The following is a 17,909-nucleotide window of genomic DNA, read 5'->3' on the forward strand; positions in this document are numbered from 1 at the left end:
ACACAGGCAATGCTCGGCAGGTTGCTGCTTACATCATCCAGCCAGCAGTTGCCACAGTAACTGCAGTTATGGATGAAGGATACGAGGTTCCTGGGGTAACGGAACGACTGCCACCCGCCTGGGTGTTGTCTCTATTGCATGGCAGGAAAGGATGATACAGTTTTCTTAAGGTGAGAAAATAAATACCCTTCCCTACACTACACCAGGCCGGGCTTCCCATCCACTCCATCCTCTGATGCGCTGCCGCAGCTCCACCCTCCACAGCCCTGTGCTCCCTGGCAACTGCACTGCTTCCTTGAACACTCAACCCAAGAAGAAAAACTGCTTTAGACAAGAAGAAATCAGCTTACCGAGGCAGGAGCCATCATTTTTTCCAGTTTCAACAGCAGGTGTGCTCTGCAGGCCCACCAGACCCACCCCACAGGGAACCAAGGCCTGACCCCCATGAGGATCACAGACCCCTTAGTGTCAGTGGCTGAACGGATGTCTGAAGGGCTTGGATGGAGAACTCACCGGCTCTCAGGGACCCTTGCAGTCTAGTTTCTAATAAGATCTGCTCACACTCACCTTTGTTACGTGCAGGAGCGATAGTAGCAGAGGGAAGCCACACAAAACCAAAGCCTGGCAGACCTTATGGACCCCTGTAGTGCTGCTCTCATCCCCATTCAAGGCAAGAGCAGCCCCGTGGCTAGAGGCAGCACTTATCCCTCTGCTTCCATGGCTGGGGAGAGGAAGCATTTACAGGACGCAGGTCACCCCTGCCTGGTGCCCTCAGCTACATGAAGAACCAAGGGAAGGCCAGGTAAAGCCTATTCCCCTTCTGCTCCAAGTCCACCTCTGCTTCATAGCAAAGCCCTCAGGGAGAGGTGCACCAGATCAAAAGAAGTTACATGGTCATAAGAGATAGGGATTAACCATGGCCTCTGCTGAGCTCTTGTTTTCAGCTGCAGCGGCATGAAAAAGAAAACCTACTCTGCAGGCTCACCATTTGGGATCCAAAGGATGAACTCCAAAGTCTCTTTGGAGAGGGCCCAAACACAGGCTGTTATGATCCGATTAGCTACTGGATTCCCTTCTGTTTCCTGGTGTGCCAGCCTGGGAGACCACAGCCTCCAAACTCCCATCTGCTGGCTGGGAGAGCTGGAAAGGACAGAGCAAACAAGGCAGAGAGCACGAGAAGGACTCACCCTCAAAGCACCCTAGAAAAAAAGGGGACACCTGCCGGGGATGCTCTTGCTGTGCACCATCTCCTCTGTACACACACATGTAACCAACTCAGCCTATGCAATTTGCAGCCATACTGAGCATTCCCAGCTGTGGCCCCAAGTCACAACAACAGCGCTCCCGAGTTTCAGCCTGATACAAGAACTGAGAGCTCTGAAAAGTAAGTCAGGGTCTGGGTATCTCTAATTAGGCAGCCGGAGTTAGCAGACACATTAGGTCTTGATCTTGCCTCTGCTTGATGATGCAAGTGTTGGTCAGGCACTCATTAAGGGAGTACCAGTCCTCTAGTTGTGTAATTGGAGAAGGAACAGACAAAAGGGAGAGACAGATGCATACCAAGGGGACTGATTAAGATGACAGGCAGTCTTTAGAGAGCTCTTTGGTGTTCTTTGTTTTGGAGGGCCATTTCCTAAGTTATTTTGGAGGCAGGGGGGAGGGGGGGAAAGACACTCAGCACCTGGAATTATCCTAGGGCCAGTAAGTTGCATCTAGTTCTGCCACATGAGCTGACACAGCACTAACTTACACCGAGGCTGGTTATTCAGCTGAACAGCTGATCTCTCAAGTGGAAGATGTGATGCTTGGTTACCACCAACAGCTGTTAAAGGGGCTGAAGGATTTGGCTCCCATATGAGGAAGGGAGGCAAAGTACCTTCAAGCAATTTCAAATGCTTTTCTTACCCAATCTGTTTTCTCCCTCCGGCCTGGGACCACAGCCAAACTCAGGGAGAGGACGCAGGGCATGGCAAGCTACAGTGCAATGAAGATCACTTCCAGGGGTACAGTGACACCCACCTCTCCTTCATTCAAAGCTTAGCGCAGTCAAGAAGGTCCACAGCAAAACCTTACCTGGGCAGTTCTTAGCCCTCTGCAAGCTAGATGCGTGTGACAGATTGCACCTCACCCCTACCCCTAGCAGAGCAGGACACCGCTGCATCGGGGTCCACCTGACTAGCAGCGGGCAGACATCAGCTGCAGCACAAGAAGTCATCGTTCCCCAGCGAGGAATCACCCATGCTGTGAAATGCAAAGGCAGCTGGCAAAGATCACATCGCTCACTGCTCCAATTCACCTGGCTGGACCCCATGCCCTAACACCGTAGCCCCACCGGTCACCTCCACCTCAACTCCAGTTCTGACACCCCCAGTAAGAGACAGCAGCAAACAGCAGCACGCAGACACCATCCACAAGACACTGTCCAGCCCTCTCTTGTCTACCCAGCAGCACCCCCTTGAGTAAGGAAAGGTCTTGCCATGTCCTCATCTTCGAGGGCTCAAAGATACCCGTGCCGTTCTCATCTTGATGGGACCACAGGCAAAAAAAGGAGACCATTTCCAGCCTACGCTCACACTTTATTATATACAGAGACACGGTGAGTGTAAGAACATCAACATGGGACATGGACAGTGAGGGAGGCCCAAAGGCACTGCCCCCTGTCCCCTTGGTGCAACCAGTCAGCATAGTTTATACAAATAATACAGTATTTGAACAATAAATAAGTTTGATAAATAAGATCAAGAAATTAAAAAAACGTAGAAAGACAAAGCAGCAAGGAATGACTGAGGGCTGTGACACATTCACAGCAGTGACAATACCACCAACACCTCACCTGCACACCAGCAGCTGGAGAACAGACCCCCATCAGCCCTTTTCTCTCACCGTACTATGGCAAAATCCACCGAGGGGGAACCGGGGAGAGTCGTATAGTTCACTACTGCTGTGCTGTTGTGGCCCAGGAGCCCTCTCTTCTTCACAAGCCCCTTTGGAAAGGGTGCTTGAAAACAAGGTAGAACCGCAGACCCGCCGTGCAGTCACAGCTTGTCTGTTTGGCACAAAAAAACCCCTCAAACCAGTCTCTTCCCTTTCTATGGTCCTTCAGACGGACACTGGCACAGTTATTAACTGAGTCAGGGCAGGGGGTGGTGGGGGAAACATCTCCAAGGAATGGGGGAGAGATGAGATGAGGCAATGCTCCCTTTCACTCGTGGGAGGCAGCCATGCTCTCATTCATCGCTCCAGAACGCTCCTTCCACATGCCCTGGCACCAATGGAGACCGGGTGGGTGACAATGCCAGCCAGTCCCCTGGCAAGGAGGGGATTACCACAAGGACTGCAGAGATGCAGCTCAGAAGTCGAGAGTTACGAGTGAAGGGACAGCAGTAAAAGGCCGCCACTGGTTATCTATAGTAATGGTTATAATAGTAAGACAGCCTGTCCCTAATTCCTGCAGGAGGAAAGGCCACACGTACACACTCATTTGACCTCCCCGTCAGCCTCAAGGCCTCCAGCTTTCTCCCAGAGATGCTGGCAGCTGGCATATGAGGGAGAGAAGGACTCTGTCCATCATGGATAGCTCTCAGCAGGAGACAACTTGAACCCTGCCCCCTCCTGCCAACCCCCACTTTACCCCCAAAGAAGGGCGTTGGAATGTGAAGAAACCGGGAATTGAGGGAATAGGGCAGTGAGAGAAAAATGGGAACAGATGGAGATCTGGGATGGGGAACCCGACCCCTCTGCCCTCACATGTGCAGACTGCTACTCATCCAGGCCCGGTATCAAGTCTGCAATGCTGTCCACATAGTAATTGGGCACCAAATCCTTGGCAGCGGCACTGTCGCTGGCCATGTAGGCCTGCGCCTCTTCCAGGCGGGAGACACCCGTCAGGGTGAGGATGGTAGAGAGGCCGCAGTTCTTGCCGAAGAGGATATCTGTCTCCAGACGGTCTCCCACCATGAGGGTGCGGGACGGGTCAACGCCGAAACGCTCCACGATGCAATCAAACATGTAGGTGTTCGGCTTCCCCACCACCAGCGCCTTGCGGCCCGAAGCGGTTTCCACCGCAGCTGTGAGGCTGCCAGTCCCTGGAGGGGGGGGGGGAGGGGGGCGGGGAGGAGGAGAAAATGAAGTAGCTGTGGGCTAACGGGGTGCTGGCTGCGGGCAGCTCAGCGCCCTGGGTCCCGCCAGAGGATGAGCAAGCGGGGTGCTGGCAACACGGCTTCAGGAGCCGGCAGGGACGCGTGAGGGCAGCCCTGCCCCTCCCGACGCTCAGGGAAACACCTCGCCCAGGCTTGGGACGGCGAATTCCAACCGAGGCCGACCCCGTCCCCCGCACCCCCCCCCGGGGCAGCAGGGGAGGGGGCGCGGGCTCACCGGGGGTGCGCTGGCCGTCGCTGAGCGGGTGCCAGGGGTCGGGGTCGGTGGCCACCAGGAGGCACTGCGGGTCGCGCAGGTAGCCGCAGGCCTGCGCCAGCTTGGCGAAGGTGAACTGATCGTCGTAGCCCACCAGGACGGCCCGCACCGGCTCGGCGGCGCCGGGCGCCGGCTCGCCCTCGCCCGCCAGGCGCAGGCCGGCGTCGCGCACCTCGCCGCGCAGCCCCTCGCCGCCCAGCACGAAGACGCGGCCGCCCCCGTTCCCGTTCCCCCCGCCGCCGCCGAGGAGGCGCTGGCGGAGGAAGAGCGCGGAGCAGAGCGCGGAGCTGAAGACGTGCTCGGCGCGGACGCCGCGGAAGCCGAGGCGGCTGAAGCGCCGCTCTAGCTCGGCCACGGAGCGGCGGCTGTTGTTGCTGACGAAGAGGGCAGCCTTGCCGCTGCGCCGCAGCCGCTCCAGCAGCTCGGGGGCGCCGGGGACGGCGCGCTCGCCCGCCCACAGCACGCCGTCGCAGTCGAAGAGCAGCCCCTGCGCCGGGCCCAGCACCTCCCGCAGCCCCGCGCCGCTCAGCCGCCGGCAGCTCGCCATGCCGCCGCCGCCGCTGCAGCCCTCCCGCCCGCCGGCCGGCCGGCCGCCCGCCGCGTCCCGTCCCGCCCCGCCGCCCCGCCGCCCCGCCAATCACCGCCCCCCGCCCGCCGGTCGCCACCAATGGGAGGCGGGGAGCGTAGCGAGTGGCAGCCGCGCTGCCCTGTCGCCCTCGAGGGGAAGGGGCGGGGCCGAGCGGCGGGAGGCCGGCTCCCAAAGTGGCAGCCGCGCCGCCCTGTTGGCTGCTGAGGGAGGCGGCGAGGAGGCGGGACAGAGCCCGAGCGCGCTTGCCGATTGGCTAAAGCTACCCTCCCCAGCCACCTCCTCCCCCGGGTGAACGGGCGGCGCCAGGGCGCCCCCTGCTGCCCGGCGGGGCCTGGGGGCAGCGGAGCCGCCATTACCCCTCAGCGTTGTCTCTCCGCCGGTCGGGGGAGCCGGCTGCCCTCCGGTCCTCCCGCCCTAGGGCTGAGGGGTGCCTCTCCGCGTTGCCGTCCCCGGGGAACTCCCCTTCCCTCCTCCTGGCTGTAGCCTGCGGGGCGGGTGGCCTCCAGCACCTCAGGCTGCCAAGCGTGCCCTGTTCACACCTGCCTGCGACTGTGACACCAGCTCTTTAAATAATTTAGTTGCAAAATATATATATATATATTCATATATATCCGTCTGTGTGTTCCTGGGGCAACACATGCTAAGGCAAAATGGGGCAGAAGGAGCTGGGATTGCGGCTGTGTGCCCGCAAATGGCCCTATGGGGCCAGCCTGCCCATGCTGGCCCAAAAACTGCAGGCAGTGCCTGGGAGCCGCCCCGCCTCGCCCCCTCCTGCCCTCCGGGCGTGGGAGGACCCCACGGGGACCCGACGGGGTGGCTCACCTGGGATCGGGGGATCCTGGGCCAGGGGATCCTGGGCCAGGAGCCAGGTCCCTTAGGGGTGGCAGGGCCTGAAGCCCAGCCCGGCTCCCCAGCAGGGACATGGCGGTGCGGGGAGGAAGGCGCTGTGGAGATGGGAGAGGAAGGGGAGGCGGGCAGAGGGCTTGCACCAGCTGGTGCAAGCCAAGGGAGCAAGATGGAGGAGCTGGAGGGGCGTGCTGTCCCTCAGGCCACCCCAGCATTTCCACAGTGCCTGCTGGGTCCCAGAGGGGCACCGGACCCCATCTCCCCAGCCCTGCAGTGCCCCCACGCCCCCCCCCCCACTGCTTCCTCAGTTCTCCATGGGCTGTCCTGCTGGCGGCGATGTGGCCAAGGGGCTCCCTCCTTCTGCAGGCAGTGGCTGCCCCTCATCTGTGGCTCCCGGGGCACAGTCCACGGCAGCCACCACGTCGGCCTTGCCGGCGGGAGGCCTGGGGGACGGTGGGGCATCTCGGCTGTGGCGGCGTGCCGGCTGGGGGGGGAGTGGTGGCGGGACAGAGGGGGCTCGGCTGGGCGCCCCGGCCATCCGTCGAGGCCGGGCTTTGGGGCTGGCTGCGTGCTCAGGGGCTGCCGGGGCGGGAGCCGTGCTCCAGGGCTGGGCCACGGGCGGCGGCGGCATCGTGGGTCGGGCTGGAGCCAGGCGCTTGCCTGGAAGGAAAGCTGGGGTGGGCTGGGGTCCCCTCTGCCGGGGTCTCCCCCCAGGGCAGAAGGGGCTGCGGTGCCGGCCGTGGGTCAGGCAGGGGGCTGCAGGCAGATTGACAGACAAGCCGCCCCTTGCCCGGCTCCCATACTGGAGACCCAAGCGCAGGACAGCCTTTGGGGGCTTTTCCCACCCTCTTCCCTTCACAAGGGGCCGTGAGCTTTGACACCTCTTCACGGGGGGGGGGTGTTCACCCCCACACTGGAGGACCGGCCACATCCACCCCTGTGGTCCCACCTCAGCTGGGGGTGGAGCACAAAATGCAGGGCCAGATCCCAGCTATGCTGCCCCGGCCAGAGGCCCTTCCTCTCATTTGGTGGCAGGGACGTCTCCAGCACCCTTTCTTGTGGGGAACGGCAGGAGGAAGGCAAAGCAGAGGAGGTGGCATTGGGGGCTGTCATCTCCCAAGCACTGTGCCATCTGGGGCACCCTAACCTTTGCGGGCGGTGTCGTCGGTCATCTGTGGAGCCGGTGGCCCTGCGGCTTCAGGAGACGGTCTGGTCACCACTGGGGATGCTGGCTGGGACCTGGCCTCGGGGTCCCTCGAGGTGCTGCACAGAGAATGGGGCAAGTCAAGCTTTGGTTGGGCATGGTGGTCCTGGCTGCAAGGCACCTTGCATCCATCTGGCAAGGATATGGCCCATGGTGTGGGGTGGGATGAGGGGAGGACATGGGGAGAGCTGGGACAGCCAGAGCCCCCAGCTCCCGCTGGACTTACGCCTCTCCATCCAGGAGAGCAGGGATGCCAGCTGGAGGGGGCTCAGGGGATGGCTCTTCCACTGGGGCAGCCTCGCCAAGTCCGCTGTTTGCAGGCGGCATGAACATGCCCGAGACATTGAAATCTACCTCTGGGTGGAGAGCAAGGAGGAGACCCCGCAAGGAAGCACTTGCCGTGCAGAGCTTCCCCCAGTGACCCCACGGTGGGGAACCGGAGCAGCCCCCCACTTCCCTCCTCCTGTGATGGAGAAATGTCCCTTTCCCTTCCTCCCCCCCTTCACTCTGCCCCCGGAGTGAGGCCCTCGCCCTACCTCCAGGGAAGAGGGTGTCCGCATTCTGGATGAGGGCTTCCACCACACCCACCACCTGGATGGAGGAGACCGAGGCCAAGTCCAGTTGCACAGGGTCTCTGAGAGACAGGGGTGAGGGAGGCATCAGAAAAGGGTTTGGGGGGCATTAACCCTTTTGGTGTTCATTCCTGAGGGGGCAGAGCCCAAAGGGGAGACAGCCCAGCTGAGGCGGGGTGGTAGGATGGGAGGTGGACCTTCTTCCCTGTCCTGGAAACCCTAGTTTGGTGTTGGAGGCCAATGGTGTTGGAGGTCATCTGTGTCACAAGTGCTCCGGGTCTCAGCCTCTTCCTCTGCTACATTGCAGAGTGGCTAAGCGGACACGTGCTTGGCGAGGGGACGTGCCACTCAGGGAGCGCGTGGACAAGGGACGGGGCTTGAGGATGGAAGAGGCGCAGGCGCTTTAGACCAGCCTGAAGGCTGCAGGATCAGCCTTCCCCATGGCGTTAGTGCTCAGGGCACCCTGAGCTGCTTCCCACGCCACCAAGCCAGGCCTTACCCTGTGCTCTGCTGCGTCCACAGCAGGTTGGGGCCCAGCACGATGGCAATGTTGCTGGGGGTCATTTTATTCAACTCCTGGTGTTCGGCCAGCTTGGCTAAAAACTTGATCAGATACCTGTGGGGTAAAAGGAGGGCGAGGGGGCAGTAAGTACGGATTCAGGGAGGGAACGGCTGCCCCTGGTGATTGCTTGGGGCCGAAGAAGCCCCTTCCCTGCAAAACACCTCAGATTGTTGTAGCTCTCCCGGGGCAGGCGGCTGCAGGTGTCTTGCAGGCTCTGCACACGGCTGTCAACGTCCTTTAAGCTGCGAGAGAGAAGAGGGAGGAGCGGAGAGCTCAGCCCACTCCCTGTGGCAGAGAGGGACATGGCGTGCAAGGGAGGAAGGCCAGTGTCAGCCGCCCCGTGCGGGGATGGAAATGCCCTGCTGCCGCCTTTACTGTGCAGCTGAGCCAGCCATCGATAAAACTGCACCCCAAAGGCTCAAAGGGATTTAATATGATAGGAATATAGCTTATGGGTGGGCCTGGGGGCGAGCACTGCCTTGCCACAAGCAACAACCCTATTTCACCATGACTGCAGGGGTCAATGGCACTGAGCCGATCCCTTTAGAAAGGTGCTCTCCCCTTTACCCCAGGCTCTTTGCTGTGCCTCCTCCGCCACCCCTTCCATCCCGAAAGCAAGAGGCCAATCTGGGCTGGTGGGCCAGTGAGATGGGGCTCACGACATTGAGACCAAGCAGGTCTTCATAGGCTAAGCTCTTCTTGCAATCAAAAAGGCTGCAGCCTTCCCCCTCACCCTGCTGTGTTTTTTATTGCTATTCTCTGAGATTTTGGGCCATCTGGATTTCTGCCGAGCATGGGACAAACCAGGTGCTGCATTCTTATCTCTCCACATGGCAAACGAGGCCGAGCAGCCCTGCTCCGATTGCTGGAAGGGACGGAGGGAGGGTGGCGGGAGAGCTTTTTGAGCCCCACCAGGCTTTTCCGCCCCAACACCCAGACCCACCTGGCCACTTTGACCCATTCGTTGTAGAGCTCGAAGGTCATCAAAGGCTGAGGCAGCTCTCGCAGGTAGGATTTCAGCGCACCTGGGAGGGGAGGGGGAGTGGCGGGGGTGATGGTGGTTGGGGGATGGCAGGGACTGCTCGATCGTGTCCTCCCATCCCATCTCGCCGGTACCCACCGGCCACGGCGTGGGGGTCTGAGTAAAACTCCTCCAGGGCATTGGAGCCGCTGGCCAAACTGCTCTTCAGCTTCCTCAGCACCGAGGCACCCGCTGCCAGCCGGAAGAGTCCCTGGGGATGGGGTGAAGATGGAAGGGATGCAGGGGGCTGCATTTTGGGGGGGAGGGTGGCGGGGGGGTCAGGAGCACTGCCTACCTCCTCCCTCATGCCGGAAGCCAGCAGCATCATGACACAGGCTTCGATGGGCAGCGCAATCTCCCGGCCCAAGCTCTTGAGGTGCATCTCTAGGGGCACGCCGTAGTACCCTGCCACCGGGGTGTCTGCAGCAAAGGAGGGCTCTGGAAGAGGGAGGTGAATGTCAGGAGAGACAGCGACTGCTGGGGCCATCTGGCATCTAGCCACGCCAACATCTCGCTCCAAGCCAGGGCTGGCTGGGTGGAAGCAGAGGCAAGGCAGGCAGCATCCCCAGCCCGCCTCACACTGCAGTCCCCATCCCATCAGCCCAATGTGGGAGGCAGCAGCAGGCACAAGGAGGGAAAACCTGCCTTTCCCAGCCTCACCAGCCATGCTCACATCCCCCGGGCTCGGCTGTGGCTCTCCCCAGGCTGTGTGGAGAGCCGGCGGGTACCTGTCTGGCTGTGGCTTTCCTTCAGCTCCGCCAGAGCCGAGTCCAGCGATCCCAGAGACTGCCGGTGGTACTGGGCTTGGATTTCCAGCAGCTGCCGGACAGGGAACACACAAACAGCACTCAGTTCAGCACTGGCCCTTCTTGGAGATACCCCCATCCCCAGGACATCGCAGCCACATGGAGACAGGGCGAAGGGGGAGCTGCAAGGGGAACCCCCCGGGGTTCGTGGGACTGTCGCTATAGTGAGGGGTAGAGGGCAGATTGGAGATGGGGGGGGTCATCGGAACAAGCTGCTCCGTTTGTAGTTGGTGCTAGCAGAGACATGCATCCGCAGTGCATGGAGCAAGGCCAGATTTGGGCATCTACTCGTGCCTGGGGCTGTCCCCTGCCCTGGCCAGAGGGCTCGGTGCAGATGGGGACAAGGCTGGGCTCACACATACCCCAGGGGGTGTTCACATGTGGAGGAGGAATGCGAGAGAGGACTTACTCTGATGAAGTAGCTGGCGTAGCTGTCCTCTTTGGTGGAGAAGTGGTAGAGGTCAGCCATGTACTCGTCCTGAGAAGGGAGACACAGGGAAAAGCAACCTTCCACCTCCTCCCTGGCACCCAAGGAAGAGGGGATGTCTTCACAAAGCCCCCCATCTGGGCCATGAGTAGCCCAGACAGGGTGTCTGGGGTGCAGTGGGGAGGCAGGCTGGGACCACATGGGGATTCCTCCTTGCCCTCATCGCTTGCATTTGGGTAGCATCAGTGACCTGCCCTATGCTCAGGGTCCTGGCACAAGAGGCTCAGGGACAAGAGGTCCCTGCACCTCCAGCTCCAGCTGATCCATGGGATCTGCCAGACAAGGCGCCGGGCTTTTCAGGGAAACAGGGCAGAGGTGGAGAAAGCTGATGTGAAAGTCCCCTGCCACCCAGCACAGACCCCATCTTGGCTGGCTCCCAGTCCGAGGGCACCTCATAATCTCCCTGCTCTAGCCCCTGGAGCCTCCTCCCTGCAGCAGCTTTGAATCCTTTACTACTCTTCTTCCCTGGGCTTGGGGAATCTCCCTATTTTTGGTCCTTGAGGGACCAGTTTGCTTGCAGAGGGCAGGACGTGCCAGCTGGCTGCATGTCTTGGCGTGGGGTCACCTCAGATGGAGCTTCTGGATGGGAGTAGGTCTCCAGCCCTGGAGCTGCCCCGTCGGGGAGACTGAGTGACGTTCTCACCTTGCACTGCTCCACCTTCCTCTTCACCTCCTCCTCCTCTTCCTTCAAGATCTCCAGTTTGTTGGCAGCAGAAGACGCCCCGGGGCCAGCACCAGCACCAGAGCTGTTACTGGAGCTCTTGGCAGCTTGGTTCAGCCTTTGGGGTGGGAGAGAAGAGGCACACCCACAGCCTCAGCGCCAGGGACACGGGGTGGGACTGGTGTGTGGAAGGGGTATGGGGACTGCAGGGGGGACGGCAAGTCACAGTACTGCCCTGTGGTGGCTTTCCTTGGCCAGCACCTCTCACTTCCCTCCCCCAGAGGAAGACGCTGCCGCACCAGTGGGTGTGACCTGGTCAAGACAGGGAGCACTCAGCACGGCTGCCTGAAACACCCAGGGTCTGTAGGACCCTTCCCGAGCCCTGTTCCTGAGATGTTCCCTCCTCTCCTCCCTCCAGCCAAAGGGAAGGCAGCGTGGAAACGAGCCACCAGCGACCCATGGCTGCTCCGTTCTCCCAGAGAAACCCGGCATGGCACGGGCTACCCCGCAAAAGTCAGAGTGGGGCGATCTCAGTGGCACCGAGCAGTGCCAGGGCACTTTGCTGCCTTCAGCGATGGCACTGCCCTTCTCTCCTGTGCCATGGAGTCAGCAGCTCAGCCCAGAGCAGGATGCACCTGCAGAGAGGGACTGGCTGGGCGCTCCCGAAGACCTGTTGCCTCTTTGACTTCACCTCCAGCCCTGGGAAATTTGCTCCCCAGGGCAGTCATCTTCCTCTCTCCCCCAGCCTGGCTGGGGGCTGAGCCCCATGTGCCCTGCCCACCCCCCCAGCCGTGGTGTGCCCCGTACCGGCTCTTGATAGTGTTCCAGTCAGAGATCAACTTCTGGAGGGTCTTCTTGCGCTTCAGGATGATGGGAAGCTCCTCCTGTGGGAGAGAGGGGCCAGAGGGAGTTGCAGAGGCTTGGGGATGTGGGAAGGGGAGGTGGGATGGGAGAGCGGAGCCGGGAGGGCAGCTAGGGCTACCTCGCTGAGCTTGTTGAGCGGCTGCAGGACGTCGTGCTCCAGGGTGATCTCGAACTCGGCCAGGATTTTGGCCAGTGAGCTCTGTATGCAGCAGCCCATCTCCAGGGCTTTCCTGTGTGGGGGACAGAGATGAAATGACTGCAGGCTGGAGCCATGCTACCCTCGACCCAACAACCCCCACCATACCCATATCCATGTGGGACCCTGAGCCAGCCCCTGGCCCCCTCTACAATTGGAGGCTGAAGGCGCTGGCTGTTCCTTCTCCTCCTGCAACACCAACGTTTGCTCTGAGGACAGGGTTTGACAGCTCAGCTTGGCTGTGGGAGCCCCTGAGCCAAGACAGTGGCTCTGCCAGGGTCTGGCATCTTTCGGGGTTGCCCCCGTCCCTTTGTCCCACTGGCACTTACCCAAGGCTGGACTCTGTGTCCAGTTCCTTGAAGCTCTCAGCCATCGTCGTGGACAGAGCCATCAAGGGCAGCTTCTTCTGCACAGAGCCAAGGATTCAGGAAAGGGATGGTGAGCTGGCATGTGGCAGCTCCCTCCCTGTGAAGCATGCCACCATGGCATGGGAGCAAGTGGCCAAATCCTGTGGTGGGTCCCCACATCTTCCCCTGGCCCACCCAACCCCGTTGGCCCTGGGGCCTGAGGCAGGGCCCTTTGGATGTCCCTTCAGCCAAAGCCAGGATCCAGTTAGCTAAACAAGGCACCGAGGCTCCATAGTTGGTTAGAAAACCTCTGGTCTTCTCTAAAATAGTCTCCTGTGGTGGACTGTGACACTGATGGAGGCCGTCACCAAGCCCAGCCCTGCCACGGCTTCAAATGTATGGAGCAGTTTAATGACCTAGAATAATTAAGCCAAGCTGGGGCTTGTCAGGCTGCCAAGAAGAGAGAAGCCCACAAAATGATGGGGGGGGCTAAGGAAAGTGCAGGGGGATCCACTGTTTGCTTCCCAGATGAGGGCTGGTGAGCACCAGCCGGGAAGAGGGTGGCAGGTTCAAACCAAGGAGGAGGAAGTGGTGGCACCAGTGTGCCCAGCTGTGCTGTGGTGCTCCTCACTGCAGGGCACCATGGGTGCCAGAGGTTCACAGGGGTTCAGGAAGGGACACGAGCAACAGTGCTTTGGAGGGTTATTCAACGCAAAAACACCATCTCTCTGTCCCAGGAGGCCTCAAGTTAGTGATGGTTGAGAAGGCTGTCCTGCTCTGCTCTACCTGGGCACCTGCTGGTGGCCACTGCTGGAGATGGAACGTGGGCTGAGCTTTGGGCCACCCTTTGGCAAAGCCTGCAAAGCAGGGGCCTGGCGTTCCCTTTGCTGGTGGGGGACAGAGCCAGGGCAAGCGCGGACTGTGGAGGGAGGACTCCACTCACCACTCGCTTGTCCATCTCGGAGCCGCATTGCCCCTGCAGGCAGGCTTGGAGCCTCTTGGACACGCTGTGAGCTGCTCGCTTGGCCGGCTCGATCCTCTGCTCGATCTGGGGGCAGAAGGGTGGGACTGGGGGAGACCTTTCACTAACCGTGGGCACCCTGAGGCCATCTCCCCACTACCCAGCTCTGGGCATGGGTGAGCCCACCCAGCATCCTGCCACAGCCCAGAGCATCCTTGGTCCAGGGAAAAGGGAGCACAGCTCCTGGTCAGGATTCATCCCTCTGTGAGCAGCTGGGGAAGCCCTTTCCCGTGGCAGGAGCCTGCCATTCCCTTAACGCCGTGGTCCTGGAGTCACCCTCTGGCACACGGGCAGATCCCAGCCCCGTGACTGGGATGTGCCGGCAGGGCAAATCACAGGCAGGAACAGGGCAGGTTCCCACACCCAGGCACAAGCAGGCACACGTCTGCCGGCCCAGCCCGCCCCTCACCTGCAGCAAATCTTCCGGCAGAAGCTCGGTTGCTTCTTGGGCTCTGCGGAGGAAGGAGAAAGAGCCATCAGCAGATGGGGGTGACCTCCACCCAGCCTCCTCGAGAAGGCAGGCCCGTATGCATCCCACCCGCCTCTCTTTGGGCTCCGGGGAGCAGAAGACACTGGCTAAGGCCTGGACCATTGTACACAAGCCTATGGGCAGAATGAGCCCAGGGGGATGAAAGCAGCAGGAGCACGGCAAGGCAGCCAACCTTGCTGGCTGGCGGACACCCCATCAGGCAGGGCTTCCAGTTCAGAGCACCACAGTCAAAACATCCAGATGTGGCCTGTTTTTTGGAGACAGGGTGTCTAGCGGGGCCATGGCAGGGGTGGGATGTTTGCTGGTGAAACCTTCTACCCCTGACTGCCTGCCTCTCCCCTGAAGGCAAATCCAGGGCAGTGCTGTTGGAGCCCGGCAGGTGTCTTTGCAGGCCAGGGTAGCCAGAAGGTGTGGGGCCACCGGTGCCGGAGCGAGGATATCTTTTTTGGTCAAGCTGGGGACTGAGACCAACACCAGCCCCTCCAGAAATGCCTACATGAAACCAGCTGTCTGCTCAGTTTTGCAGCAGGTATTAGGAGCAAATCTGGCAAAGGAAACTTCTGGTTTGCAGCAAATTCTGCTCAAAAGCAAATTCAAAACCTGCCAGCTGCCATCACCACCAAACCTCCCTGATGCCTCCCATAAAGGAGACCTGGCTTCATGGTCTGCTGCCATTGCTATGCCCCGGGAACCCCGTTTGCTTTCCCTCTGCTGCTGCTGCTTTTTCATGTTTCTCTCTTTTCACCATCCGCCAGAGCCGACGCGGGACGAGGCCGTGGAGCCGCAGGAAACGGGGGCGGCTTGGTTGAAGGCAAGCAAAATCACGTGAGATCGCAGCCCGCAGAGGAGAGGCTCTGCAGCGGGTGAAGAGCTTGCTCTTGGGCTGCACGAGCTGCTTGAGACCTCCTGCCTGCCAAGCATTAAATGAAAGGGAGGTGCATCCAACATGGAGATGAGACATCTTGAGGAAGGGGGATAGGAAAGGGAATCATACTCCCCTCCAGGGAACGCAAGAAGAGCAAGAGGCCACCAGGATGTAGGAGCTGCTTCCCTGTGGCTGGTCTGCTGGGCTGGCTGAAGGACCTCAGTGGTCCAGGGGACGCGGCTGGTCCCGCTCAGCTTCCCAGCGCTGGGGAACCTGTGGAGGTGGCTGTAGGAAAGAGGGAGTGAGGGGGCTGGGAAGGGAGGGCCCAGCCCTGTAATTTCAGTTCTGGGTTTTGCAAGGGGAGAGCTTTGGAAAGCCAGAGAGAAAAATAAGGAAGCGGTGGAGGTAGGATGGGTCCGGAGGGATTTGTGTGAAGCTGTAAGTCCTCCATGGGTCCTCCGAGGATCCTCGGTCCTCTCCTCGAAGGGTATCCTGGGTCTCCTGTACTGCCAGGCCAGCTAGAGCTATGCAGGGCATCTGGCTCCCGTGGGGCACCCCAGGCTCAGCGGGGAGGGCAGGTCCCAGCTCCTAACACCCTCCTGGTCACTGCACAGCCACGGGCATGTGGCTGGAAGGTCCCTCTCCATTGCCCTCACATCCTGGGGAAGCCAAGCTCGGGAAAGGCCTGTTTCCAGGTGGACGCAGCGTCTGTGGGCCCTGGGAGAGGTAGCCATGCTTGGGGATCATGTCCCTGCTGAGCAGCACCAGTGCAGCCTTCCCACTGCTCCCCGGTGCAGCTCCCCGGGGAGCTGGGGAGCCACAGCCCCTTGGCTTACACTGAAGATGCTCTAAACCCAGGGTCATTCCCCTTTTGCCTGGCCACTGGCTCTGGGAGGTCAGTGCAGTCCCGGCGCAAGCCCTCCAGGACACTCATCCCGCTCCCACCCAACCCTCCGGTACAGGTAGCGGAGAAGTCCTTACCGGCTGGTGATGTTGGGATGGGACAGCTGCTGCCGCATCCGATTAAACTGCCTCTTCATCATCTTGAGAGCCGGGAGGAGACCACAAGAGCCGCTCTGCTTGGCTGTACCCGCTCAGCACCCCTTGGCGATGCTTGGCATCAGACGCCGGCGGCCCCTTGGCTCCCTGGAGCCGCTCTGCCCCTTACTTTTCCCTGAGGACCTCTCCCTCCTTACTCCTCTCTTTCCTCCTCCCCCCTTTTTCTGTTTCCCCGTCTGGTCCCCTCCCTCGTCCCTCCCCGGGGATGCCCTGCCTGCTTTCTCTTCCCCTCCCTTCGACTCCCTTCTCTTGCTCCCTCTCTTTTTCTGAGCTTCCTTCCTCCTCTGGCCGCCCCTCCGCCGCAGATCAGGTAAGAGCAGTTCAGGGCTCCTGCTCCGCTCTGTGTTCCTGTCACCACCCCACAAGTATAAATAACTTCAGCCCAGCCTTAAAGGGGAAATATTATTACAGCAAGCACGTAACAAGGCAGGACAAGCACACGCCGCTGCCGAGCCCGAGCGAAGGGCCCACGCTCTGTTTCTTGCTCTCTGTCTCCGCCAGGGTGGTTTTCCCCTGCCTTGCCTTGCCCACCACCAGCTGTGCCGCAGGGCAGCCTGTGGCCATGCCAGCTGGCCGTGTGGCGCATACGGGGTGCCTGATGTACACTCTGCCCTACCTTGTCACCCAAACTCTGCCAACACCCTTTGGGCACCTCTCCGTGCTCGTGGGTGAAGCTCCAACCTCTTCCCCCCCAGTGACATGTCCCCCTCGTCGGGACAAAAGCGGGAGGGCAAGCAGCAAAGCCACCCCTGCAACCCCTTCCGCGTCCCCCCACCCCGCTTTCCCTCCCTGCCGTCACCAAGGCTCTCCAGAGCCACTGCAAAGCTGCAGCCAAGGGCTGTTGCCTCGTGCCCTGGGGAGGCCCCCTTCCTCCCCGCTCCCCTACCGCTGGCAGGGCTCCTCCGAGCGGGGCCGCTGGGCCAAGCACAGAGCAACAGCGCCTGCGCACAGTTGCACGGGGACCACAAACTCCCGGTTCCCAGGCTTGGGTGCTGCCTGCTCTCTGCAGAGCTGCACCAGGGCTCAGCTTGCTTTTTTTTTTTTTTTGGTCTAAAAACATCCCCCTCACACCACCACCACCACCTTTGCTCCTGGCTCTACGAGATGTAAACCTCGCCTTATCTCTGGGCTACCTGCAGCTGGGCCTTTCCTCCTGCACTAAGTGGAGGTTGCTGTTGGCTGGATTATGTGGCTGGCAAAGGAACTAGCACCCGAGCCCAGACAGGAAGCGGTCAGCTTGTGGGCAGATGAGACAAGCAGCAAAAGAAAAAGAGGCAGAAGGGCCACTCCACCTGTGCCCCGAAGCCTGAGGAGCAATAATTTGGGAGCTGCCGGGCTCTGCTCCTTCTTGGTGGGGGGGCGAGCCTCCAGTGAGTGCACAGCAAAGCAGTGCTGGACCTCTGTTTTCAAGCAGGGACCGAGCAAGCGAGCACCATTCTCCCCGCCTGAACACCGGGTTGCTCTAAATCTGTGGCCAAGCATGCCTGATCCCCCAGCCACGAGCCCTGGGGGTGCTCCTAACAGGCGTTGTGGTCACTGAAAACAGGCAAGGGCTTCAAGCACCTATTGCAAAGACACAGAAAAGCTCCCCCAGGTCCCCGCTGGCTGCATCAGGTGGTGGCCAAGCTGTGGTCTCTTTCCACCCATGCAATGTCAAAGACCCTCTCCCAGCCCTGGGCTGCTGCTTGCTGGAGCAGATCCCCCTCCCTGCACCCCTGCACCAAAACTGCCCTGGGGAGCTGCTTCCGAGAGGCAGCCCCAGGAAAGAGGAGGAAGTGCCACACCACAGGCAGCGGTGAAGCTGCAAACAGCCTCGTGGGGCACAAGAGCAAGCTCAAGCCCTGCTCCCCGTGGGCTGCGGGTCACCAACCCCTGCCCACCGCCTCTCCCCAGGGAGGGAGGGAAG

The 17,909-nt window shown here is 60.7% G+C and overlaps 2 protein-coding genes across 2 annotated transcripts; both read right to left on the minus strand.

The window, feature by feature from the left end:
- Nucleotides 1-2,555: 2,555 nt before the first annotated feature.
- On the minus strand, nt 2,556-4,963 carry PDXP (pyridoxal phosphatase). Its single transcript, XM_076338067.1, has 2 exons — nt 4,375-4,963; nt 2,556-4,085 (listed from the first exon to the last, which is right to left on the minus strand). The coding sequence occupies exons 1-2, from the start codon at nt 4,958-4,960 to the stop codon at nt 3,760-3,762; spliced, it is 912 nt and encodes a 303-aa protein (XP_076194182.1). The 5' UTR covers nt 4,961-4,963; the 3' UTR covers nt 2,556-3,759.
- Nucleotides 4,964-6,152: 1,189 nt separating this feature from the next.
- Nucleotides 6,153-16,109, minus strand: SH3BP1 (SH3 domain binding protein 1). Its single transcript, XM_076338014.1, has 18 exons — nt 15,926-16,109; nt 13,999-14,041; nt 13,512-13,616; nt 12,551-12,627; nt 12,144-12,255; nt 11,969-12,045; nt 11,144-11,279; nt 10,423-10,491; nt 9,936-10,026; nt 9,503-9,645; nt 9,307-9,418; nt 9,130-9,211; nt 8,348-8,428; nt 8,124-8,240; nt 7,589-7,686; nt 7,279-7,408; nt 6,996-7,111; nt 6,153-6,508 (listed from the first exon to the last, which is right to left on the minus strand). Exons 1-18 carry the CDS (start codon nt 15,985-15,987, stop codon nt 6,153-6,155), a joined length of 2,007 nt encoding a protein of 668 aa, XP_076194129.1. The 5' UTR covers nt 15,988-16,109.
- Between the last annotated feature and the right edge of the window lie 1,800 nt (nt 16,110-17,909).

The sequence above is a fragment of the Aptenodytes patagonicus genome, chromosome 1, assembly GCF_965638725.1.
Source record: "Aptenodytes patagonicus chromosome 1, bAptPat1.pri.cur, whole genome shotgun sequence".
Classification (NCBI taxonomy): Eukaryota; Metazoa; Chordata; class Aves; order Sphenisciformes; family Spheniscidae; genus Aptenodytes; species Aptenodytes patagonicus.

Coding starts and splice junctions, on each gene's coding strand:
- PDXP (XM_076338067.1), bottom strand. CDS start 4,960: ATGGCGAGCTGCCGGCGGCTGAGCGGCGCGGGGCTGCGGGAGGTGCTG. Junction 4,086..4,374: donor CGACGGCCAGCGCACCCCCG/GTGAGCCCGCGC, acceptor CCCCCCCTCCAG/GGACTGGCAGCCTCACAGCT.
- SH3BP1 (XM_076338014.1), bottom strand. CDS start 15,987: ATGATGAAGAGGCAGTTTAATCGGATGCGGCAGCAGCTGTCCCATCCC. Junction 14,042..15,925: donor CATCCCAACATCACCAGCCG/GTAAGGACTTCT, acceptor CTTCCTCCGCAG/AGCCCAAGAAGCAACCGAGC. Junction 13,617..13,998: donor TGCCGGAAGATTTGCTGCAG/GTGAGGGGCGGG, acceptor TTCTGCCCCCAG/ATCGAGCAGAGGATCGAGCC.